General features: G+C 56.6%; 1 protein-coding gene across 3 annotated transcripts in view; it reads left to right on the plus strand.

Annotated features, from left to right (window-relative positions):
* Positions 1-1,139: 1,139 nt before the first annotated feature.
* Positions 1,140-10,261, plus strand: part of LMF1 (lipase maturation factor 1) — a 100,461-nt gene continuing 91,339 nt past the window's right edge. For all 3 annotated transcript variants that reach the window (XR_002725681.1, XM_023189139.1, XM_023189140.1), the window contains exon 1: positions 1,140-1,345. Coding sequence is in view for 2 of the 3 variants with exons in the window: in XM_023189139.1 (XP_023044907.1) it covers positions 1,153-1,345 (193 nt within the window). In the remaining variant the exon portion in view is untranslated. The remainder of the gene's footprint in view (positions 1,346-10,261) is intronic.

Consider the following 10,261-nt stretch of genomic DNA (forward strand, 5'->3'; position numbering starts at 1 on the left):
CTGGAGGCTGAGAGGAAGCTCTGGCCACTGCTGGTCAGCCCTGGATTTGGGGACCTGATGTCCACAGTCAGTCCCTGCCCTCGCAAGGTTCACACTACAGGTGGTGAAGATATAATTAAACAAGTTATAAAGACGGGTCATTTGACCATCCGAGTGACAATAATTTATATGCCAAAACACCAGGAACACTAGAGAGGCGAAAGACAAGAATACGTAAAAACAAAACCAAAAAGCCAGGACAAATATTTCCAATATACACAAAAGAACGGATTTTTCATATGTAAAGAGCTCTGATGAATGAATAAGGAGAAACCTGCACTTCCACAATTTCCTTCCAAGTGCCCCACAGTTTATTCAATAACCCCTAGGTCTCCAATGCCTACTCTGGCCTCACGCCCTTTCTTTCCTCTAAGGAATGCCTGTAACCCCAGCCTCTCCCAGCACCCATTTCAGATCAGCCCCCAGAACCCGGCTCCAGTCATCAGAATGTAGAGTTGCTGGCGTCCTCCTTCAGGTTCTGTTTGGGGCGATGGGCAGTTAGCCCTTCCCTCTTGAGTCCTGAGTCCCCCTCTTCCCCTACAGCTTGAAATCCAGTCCCAAGGGCTGGCAGGAGCTGGGCTGTGCAAAGGTGGAAGGCTGGGAGGAAGGGGAGGGTCCCCCCAGCATTCCAGGCCCAGCCCTGCCTACTCTGTCCCTTTCTGGCTACAACGATCGCCCAGCACCCTCCGCGGATACTGGGAGTGAGTGTCAGCTGTGAGGCAGGGGCACGCTGTGGCAGTACCGCCAGGGTTTCTGCAGCCCACCTTCGCCAGGACAAGAGTTGGGAGGGAAGGCGCCTGGCTGGGGGAGGGCACCTGGGCCTCTGCAACGAGGACTGACGGAAGGCACGCGTGCATGCCCCAGTGAGTTCGGGTCGGGCGACGCGCACCACCTCCCAGGTACCCGGTCCCGCACCCTACCCGCAGCAGCGCCCAGCGAGGACTGCGAGGAAGGCAGGCACAGGGCACCAACTCCCGCGCGTGGGCGGGGCCGGCTGGAGGGGGTGGGGCCCCGGGAGTGTGGGTTGGGCTTTCGGCCGTGGGCAGGGCCGACCTGGGAGAGGCGGGGCCTCAGATAATGGGCGGAGCCTCCGGGAGTGCGCCCTGCCCGCACATGCGCCCTGACGGCCCAACAATGGCGGCGCCCGAGGAGTCGCTGAGGAGGCGGAAAACCGGGTACTCGGACCCGGAGCCTGAGTCGCCGCCCGCGCCGGGGCGTGACCCCGCAGGCTCTCCGGCCCACCTCCACGCGGGCACCTTCTGGCTGACCCGGATCGTGCTCCTGAAGGCCCTAGCCTTCGTGTACTGTGAGTGCCGGGCGGGCCCGGGACACCCGCCAGTGTCACCTCCGCGCCCCACGACCCCCGCCCTCCCTCGAGACTCCTCCGCGCGGTCTCGCGGCCGCGGCGCCCCCACGCAGCCCTCCTTCCCGTCGGGCCCGGGCGAGGCGGGGCGGGCGGGGCAGGACGAGGCTTGCTGGCGACAGCGCGCGCGGCCCTACCCCTGTCGCCGCCTCCAGCCTGGGCTCGCGGGCTCCCGGCTCCACCTGCAGCCCCGGAGTTGCACGGCCGCGCCCTCCAGGACCGGCTCGGAGCTGTGCGAGGCGGGGCCGGCCCGGGCCGTGGCCCAGGAGCTCGCAGGCGAGCAGGGCAAGTCGGGCGGCGGGTCGCCCGTCCGTGGGCAGGTCGGGGGTCTGCGTTCTGGCTGCGGGGCGGGGGGAGCCCTGGAGAGGGAGGCGCCCCTGCTGCCCCCGGCACAGCGCTGTGCCGACGGTGGAGGTTCCCGCTCTTGCTGGGCCCCCGCACGCCACATCCGCACCGCGTGCGGCCCCTGCGAAAATCCGGGGAGCCGGCCCGGGAGCCCCCTTCGCGTCTCCCGAGGGCTGAGGGAGGGTGACTGGCCGGTGGCCAGACTGGAGTTTCTCCTTTAGTGTTCTGGACTAGCTCAGCCCGCCGTCGGGAGGGTTCCCAGCGGAGGCCTGGGGGCAGCTCGGGAGCCTCGTCTGCAGGGGAAGCCTGCGCCTCAGTCTGGGGTGTGGTTGGCGGGGTCCGCTGGCTGAGACCCTTCACCCCACAGCGTGCGCAGCCTGCAGAGCTCTGAGAAAAGTCGGTTCGGGCTCAAAACCTCTGGACCCCCTGGCCAGGGGCAGCTGGCGATTCCCACTCCCTCCCTCCCCAGCCCCGACTACGCACAACTGCTTTGGAAGAGAACGGCCCTGTGATCACAGGGACATTAGTGGACACACGGATACATGTTTCATAAGCCCAACCTGTTAGTAGCAACGAAGCCCAAACTCAGGCTCTGAAATGAGCCTGGAAGTGAGGGGAGCGTGCCAGGCCGAGACGGAGCCAGCGGGGTGCGTGGGCAGCCACCCTTCCAGAGGGCCGCGGAGCCACTGGCCCTGGCGTTGCCACGTGTGGTTGTAGGCCGTGGACACTGGACGTCTCCATTTCCTTCCATCGTCTACTTCCCTCACGCGTGGAAGGAAACGGTCGGATTGCAGAAGTTCTTGTTCGCCCAGCTTTTGTCCCACACACATCACGGGAAGTTTGGTAGCCTGGCTGTGCTGGAGTGATGCTCAGTTTGCCGTTTTGCGTGACGTTTGTGTGATGCTTTCCACCTCCTGGTGCAAAGTGATCAGATGTGCTCATCACTACCAGTTTCCTGTGGGATTGCAGTATCGGCTTCAACTCGGTCTCTCTCTCTCTCTCTGTTTCTTTAAAGCAATTATTATTATTATTTTTTTTTTGAGAGGGAGTCTCGCTCTGCCGCCCAGGCTGGAGTGCAGTGGCCGGATCTCAGCTCACTGCAAGCTCGGCCTCCTAGGTTTACGCCATTCTCCTGCCTCAGCCTCCCGAATAGCTGGGACTACAGGCGCCCGCCAAATCGCCCGGCTAGTTTTTTGTATTTTTTTAGTAGAGACGGGGTTTCACCGTGTTAGCCAGGATGGTCTCGATCTCCTGACCTCGTGATCCACCCGTCTCGGCCTCCCAAAGTGCTGGGATTACAGGCTTGAGCCACCGCGCCCGGCCTAAAGCAATTATTTTTATTTTATTTTATTTTATTTATTTTTGAGACAGGGTCTCACTCTGTTGCCCAGGCTGGAGTGCAGTGGCACCATTTCGGCCCACTGCAACCTCTGTCTCCTGGGTTCAAGTGATTTTCCTGCCTCAGCCTTACAAGTAGCTGGGATTACAGGCGTGCACCACCACGCCTGGCTAATTTTTAAAAATATTTTTAGTAGAGATGGGGTTTCACCATGTTGGCCAGGCTGGTCGTGAACTTCTGACCTCAGGGCCTCCCGAAGTGCTGGGATTACAGGCGTGAGCCACTGTGCCCGGCCTGCAATTATTTTAAAATGTAGTTCTTCCCAGGTTGCTTTTCCCTCCACAGTATTAAACAGTCGTTCTAAATGTTGGTGCTGTCACTTAGCAAACGATGAAGTAGAGATAAAGCGAAGCTGTGAGGCTCTAATAGGCCTTCCACAGGGGAGCCCGAGATACAGCGGGAAGTCCCAGCGGTGTGGCCTCCTGAGCACAGCTTCATAAAACCAGCTCAGACTCTTTCAAACGAGCTGAGGCTCCTTTGATCTCTGCGGGGATTCTCTGTTCAATTCAGAAGGAACCGCCTTTAAGCCACTGGGTCAAGCAGATATTTTAAGCCTGGTGCCCAGCATTGAACGTTTCTCCTTGACATATGCATGTTCTTCTATCTTGTGAGTATATTTAGGGTAGAATCAGTGTCTTTCTGCTGTATCAAGGAACCAGTTTCCCATCTTCCACGATCTTCCAGGGACATGGTTTTCTGGCTGAGCTGGTCCAGGGCAAGCAGGCAGTCATCCTGCATTTATCTCCTTCTAGAAAGTTCTGGATTTTACTGGGACCATGCACTCCTCCCTGTTCCTCAGAATCCCAGGGTTTTTCCAAGTTGCCATAGGGGCTCTCCAAATAGTTCACTTGATACTGAATTTTACAATGTTTGTAGCTATTGAACACTTGTTAAACACATAATCACATGTATTGTGTGGAAACTCCCCTTGTTAAAAGACATTGAACTGAGGCAGGCTTACCCTTAGGCAGATAGTCTCAGCAGACGTAGTAAAAATGTACAGATCAGGAGAACACAGAAACGCCTACTCTGTCAGGGAAGCTTCGAAGCTAGACATGGAGAGGCCGGCTGCCAGCCACAGGCGTCTGCATTCAGCCTGACTTTGCGTCCGTCCTGGGGCTGGCTCCTTCCCCCCATGGGCCGGGGTGTTTCCGTGTGCTGCCACTGAGGTGTGTAGGTGCTGGGGGTGTGCAGGTGCTAGGGGTGTGCTTACTGCATACAGACGTGCATACCACGGGCATCCTGGGGTGTCTGCCATGCCCTGCTGTGCTGTGGGAGCCGGAGTGTCGTGTTAGCGGAAAGCGGCATTTTCACAGGGCTCAGAGTTGAAAACACACCTGTCATCCTGACGTGTGGACTCCAGTCCCTAGTGCAATTACTGTGTTGAGCAGATGCTGAAGTAGCACCTTGCCCGGTGCTGACCTCCTCGTGACAACGTCACTGCCCCCGGTGGACAGCGAGGGAGCAGGGTCAGCCTCCGGCCTGGCTGTGCAGCGAGTGTCCGTGGGCCCTGGAGTTCAGCCCTGCCCTTCATTCACGTCACTGTGCAGCCTGCGTGTCCTGGACACCCGGTTCACATCTGGGCAGTGGCGTTCTCGGGCCGTGACGGCACCTGGGAGGACCAGGGCCACCCGAGGTGATGGGGGACATGTGACACTGAACATCCCCTCAGCCCAGATGCCACTCCCAGGAACGGCCAAAATCCGGATGCATAAAAGCTCATGTGACAGGAGTTTCCGGCCTAAGCAGCGGGACCTGGGTGCTGTGTTCTTGGTGTGTAGGGGCGGTGCTGGCTGCCCATGGGTGCTGGTGCCTCCTGCACTCAGGCCTGCTGCCGTCTGTGTATGCAATGAGGAAACTGAACCCAAGAGCAGGCACCATGCCCAGCGTCACTGGGACAGAGGGCAGAGCAGCCTGGCCAGAAGCCCTTACTGTTTTATGCCAGGGACCCGCAGGGTCACACACCAGCGTTGTGGCCCAGCGTTCCCTGCGGAAGATTGAGGCCTGCACTGGTCAACCCTGCAGTGCAAGCGCGTGTGTGGCAAACAGCTGGTTTGGAGCCTTGTCAACCAGGCCGGCTCCTTGATGCTTTGAAATCCCTCTCCCAGGGGGCCTGGGCAGGTTGGTCCATGGGTGGCCACAGGTAGCTGAGGCTGGACTCCTGGGATTTCCGGCAGCCCTGCGTCTGTTACAGCGCCAGTGGGTAGAGCTGGATCCCTGACGAGGCCGGGGAAGGATAGCCTCGCAGGTGCTACTGAAGATGCCCTAGGCTAGAGCTGCCCACCCCTTCTGGGTTCTCCTGGACTGAACTCACGTTAGTTTGCTATTTTTGAGAGTCACATAGAATATGTACACAATGCATTTTAACTGCCTCAGAATTCAGGTGTTTTCTGGAAACAGTGTAATTACAGTTGGTCAGAATTGGGTTGATAGCTGTTCACTGCAGACAACTTTCCGGAAGCTTGTGACAGGTGGAAGTAGTGGGGCTCAGAGTTGGTGGACCACACCTTAGCTATGTGGCCTTAGCCAAGATACTCATCAAGACTTGCCTGTCACTGATGAGGTGAGACTGACCACTGGGCCATCCTGAGGCTGACGTGAGATTCCCTGCCTGTGCACACTTCCCAGAAGGTGGACGGAGGACACGCTGGCCCGGGAGATGGCTGGCAGGCAGCCACGGAGTCTATCTGTGTATCTGAATGTTGGAAAGGACCTTTCTTTTGAAGCTCGAACATTTATGAGATACTGTTACAATTTGGAAGGGATTTGTGGGTAAAATGTGACATGGAGACTGGGTAACGTTGGTGTTTGCAGACTGACTTTGTGACTGGCACTTTTCGTGGCTATCATGGCTTCGGCACAGAGACCCTCCTGAGGGATTTGGTCTGTCGGTTCACATGTTTGTTGGATCCGAGTCCTGGACAGGCGCAGGAGGGAACCGCCCTGGCCGGGGCCGGACGCTTGGCGCCTGCACAGGGCACGAGTGCTGGGGGCTTTGGGACACACGCTCCCTGCTGCCTCTGTGGCAGATGTCCACCTGCACTGCTTGCAAAGAGAGGCCGGGGCCCCAGCAGACGAGCCGTGGTGCCTGAACTGCTCCCGCTGTGTCCCCGCCACGTGAGGCATCTCTTCCTGACCACGGTCCTGACACCACCTGACCTCTGCCTTCCCGGGGTTGAACTGTGCTTGTTCTCTCCATGGCTGCCGATGCCCTTCCGGTCTTCAGACTTAGCCCTCATCACTCGTGGACTCCTGACCCCACCCAGGACTGACCATGGAGCCCTGCTCTCTGCTTCCTTTGTGGCTGATATTGTCCCCTTTCCAATGTTGTTGTACCCGTCTACGCTCTGGCTCCTTGCAGTCAGGGAGAGGGCTTTCTTTATACCTCTATCCCTTGTCTTCTAGGAGCATCTCCTGCTCAGTGAAATGTGCCTGACCTGTAACAGGTGGTCTCTACCAGGGCTTAGTGTCAACACGGGACACTTTTCCAGCCATCACCCCTCCCTCCCCGTCCACCCACCTCCAGCCCTGAGGTGTGGCCCAGCAGGAGAGAGACTGCCGCAGCCCCCCTTGGTTGCGTTCATACTTCCTGGGCTGCTCGTGTCTCCCTGTTTGCTGGCGGATTCTCTTTTTGCTGGAGTGTATCCCCAAGCAGCTTTTCCAGAAAGGAAAAGGACTAACTTTCCTGGATCTGTAATTCTCCATCAAAGCCACTTTCCCTCAGAGTTTTGCAGCATCGAGGAGGCATCTTCAAGCATCTGACTCTTCTTCTCCCTGGAAGCTTGTAGAGTCTCAGTGCCTTGCCCTCCTGCTCTCCACCTTTGCTCTCTGTTCTGGTTATTTACTGAGGAGTCTCTGAGGCTCTTTTTCTTTCTATCTTGTAGTGGCCTGGGTGAGCTCTTCAGCCTCAAGGCTCGTCCTTGGCTCTGGAAGAGGCTCTTCTGGCCTCACCCCAATCTGCCCACGTGCTTCAAACACCGCACGCCCCGGCTAAGTTCCAAACAGGGCGGGTGGGGCCGCTCTCCTGTCTAGCTTCCTAGCATGGGCTGGAACCTGGAAAAGTCTCTCCATGAAGCTGAATGGAGAAGAACATGGGTTCCCCAAGGCCCTAGGAGCCGAGCACCACACAGAACCTACCGCTTGACTATGATCCCAAGTAACGTGGACAGCCTGGGCTGCAGAAGGAACGCCCAACGCTGGCGGGAACGGAGGGGTTCTTCTTGCTCGTCTTTCCAGTTCCACATTGTCACGTTGGAGTCCTCGGGTGAGATTTGTGTTGAAAATCCAACCTCTAGGGGATGTCCACGCTCGTGTTGTCCTTTAGGCGTGGAGGCACGCGTGCCGCGCTGTGGCGTCTGTTCTGTGCGCCCGCTCACCGCCCTTCTTTCTTTTCCACGTGGGGCAGTTTTATCACTTCTCCCCTGCAGCTGCTCCAGCGAGGTGGGGCCGCAGTGCCATCAGTAGCGTGTCTCTGAGTCTCGCCGCAGCCCTTGTAGCTTGTCATCCTCCTCAGATGACACCCAAGGCAGAGTTGACGTGGCAGGCAGAATCGTTCGCACCCATATTTGCTGAACTCTCAGCTGTTCTTCAGAAAATTTGAGGAGAAAATTAAACCGAAAAGAATACTTGAAACCCTGCTCAGTTTGTTTTGTTCTGAGCTTTCAGTGGCTCTGAGAGCTCATGGGAAATGAGTTCTTTTTCTTTTCTCCAGGCCACTTGAATTCTAATGAAATGCACCACTTGGTTTTACAAGGTCTTCTGTAAAAATACTTCTTTGTTTAAAAAGCAAACAGCACTGCCTGACCTCGGAGCTCTGCAGCACATACCTTTAAAGACAAAATACTTGAGGTCACCGTGCCAAGGCCCAGAATTTAACCATGGCCAGTAAGAACCATCGAGAATGGCATTTCTGCATTTCTGGGATGACTGTGTTAATTTTACAACAATTTATCCAAAAGGAGAAAAGAGAAAGCTGCTTTTTTTTCTGATTCTTTTTTTTTTTTTTTTTGAGACAGAGTTTCACTTTTTCGCCCAGGCTGGAATGCAGTGGCACGATCTCCTCTCACTACAACCTCCTCCTTCCGGTTTCAAGCGATTCTCCTGCTTCAGCCTCCTGAGTAGCTGGGGCTACAGGCTCAGGCTGCCACACGTTGCAATTTGTTTCTGATTCTGACGCAAAGTGTTTGCTGGCCATGCCTGCTGTTGGCTGCCTGGGAGACATGGTTGCAGCTCCCAGGTCAGGCTCAGGGTCCCTGTGAGACCTGGTCGCATGGCTGTCTGTTGCCTCCTGTGTGGGGCAGTGACGGGGCCTTCCGAAGCTTGACTGGTTGGTTAGTTTTGCTTTGAGAGCCTGTGATGTTTCAAAATTTTTGCTGCTTCTTTTTATGTAGCTATTTTTATAATGTGAGTAGAGGTTGAAATAGTTTTTTTTTCCCTGAAATCTCAGTTCAGTCTGTCTTCCTTTTTCCTGATAAGCAGGAAGTATCCTATGCTTCTTGCCTTAGAATTACTGATTTAGGCTATTGCTTTGGTGAGGCCACAACTTGTTTTCCTCTGTGGCCCTGGAGTTTGCACTGTGGTGAGGGGCAGAGCACATCCATCCTTCAGCAGCACGATTAGGTCCCTGTGGGAAAGGGCCCCTCCTAGCGCCGATGAGGGTTGGGCCCTGGAGTGTGCAGTGGCTGAACAGTCACCACCTGTGTTTCTCCCACCTGCAGACATGCCAGGATACACGCACATCCCTGAACGTGCGCACATACATGTATACATGTGCACACGTGTACAGACACATGCACACACCCCTGCACACACATGTACACATGGGCATGTCATACCCACATGCACACACACTGACCTGAGCTCCTGTGGAAGCTGCTGGTGCGGTCCCTGCACATGTGGCCGCTGGGGCTGAGGGTCCCTGCGCATGTGGCCGCTGGGGCTGAGGGTCCCTGCGCATGTGGCTGCTGGGGCTGAGGGCCTGCTGTAAGGTGTCCTCTATGTTGCTAGGAGGTCAGTGCTCACAACTCAGGTCCCTTCCACCCGGAGGTGGAGGCAGGAGGGGTGTGGGGAGTCTTCTGCTGCAGCCCTGTTTCCCACCCTGCGTCACACCCCATGTCCACTCTGTGTCCCACCTCGTGTCCACCATGTGTCCAGTCTGTGTCCTACCCTGTGTCCCGCCCCCTGTCTGCCCTGTGTTTACCCTGTGTCCATCCCGTGTCCTGCCCCGTGTCTGCCTGTGTCCACTCTCTTCCTCCTCACTTGGAGCTGCCCCCCACTCACCTGCCATCCCCAGCCCCTTTAGAGGTCACCAACACTGGCCCTTTTGTCGCCCAGGACCCTGCGGTGCTCTGCCTGTGGCCCTGTTCCCGCTGCCCTGGAGGGAGGCTGCTCACAGCGCTTCATGCTGGGCACTGAGTGGTGCAGAGTCTTCAAGAAACCTTTACTTTTTAAAATTTTTTTATTAAAAATAAAACTATTAGCTAAAACTGCAGCCTCTGTGGCTTTTCCACCTGTGCCTTTTCCCAGAAAGTTTTGTCCTGGCGTCTCCTCCCTCCCTCCCTGTCTGTGACAGTCTCCCAGACTTTCCTGTGTTTTCCGACCTTGGCAGTGTCCAGCAGGCCTGTCATGGTGTCTGTAGAGCGTCCCTCACGTTGGGTCCGTCTGGTGTTCTCTCGCGATTAGACTGGGTGATGGGTTTTGGGAAGACGCCCACAGAGGTGTGGGGCCCTTTCCGTCCCACCGTATCACAGTCCCGATGTCCGCACAGCTTTCTGATCACCTGGCCAAGGTGTGTCCACCAGGTGTCCCCTCTGTCGGGTCCCGGCTTTCCTGCCTGCTCTGTCCTCTGGAAGCCACTCACTGCCCCCGCCCCCCGGAGGGAGTGTCTGCAGACATTATGTGGAATTCCTCTGTGAGGAAGATCTTGTTACTTACTTGTTTGTGGTCACTGATTTTGTCACTGTGGACCTACGCCCATTTATTTTCCCTCTGGGTTGTTATCCAGTGTTTTCACTGTGAATCTGTGTCTGGGTTGTGCTGCGGTCTGTCACTGTGAGTCTGTGTCCGGACTGTGGTGCGGTGCTGTCACCGTGAGTCTGTGTCCGGGTTGTGCTGCG

Source organism: Piliocolobus tephrosceles, chromosome 17, assembly GCF_002776525.5.
Source record: "Piliocolobus tephrosceles isolate RC106 chromosome 17, ASM277652v3, whole genome shotgun sequence".
In the NCBI taxonomy this organism is placed as follows: Eukaryota; Metazoa; Chordata; class Mammalia; order Primates; family Cercopithecidae; genus Piliocolobus; species Piliocolobus tephrosceles.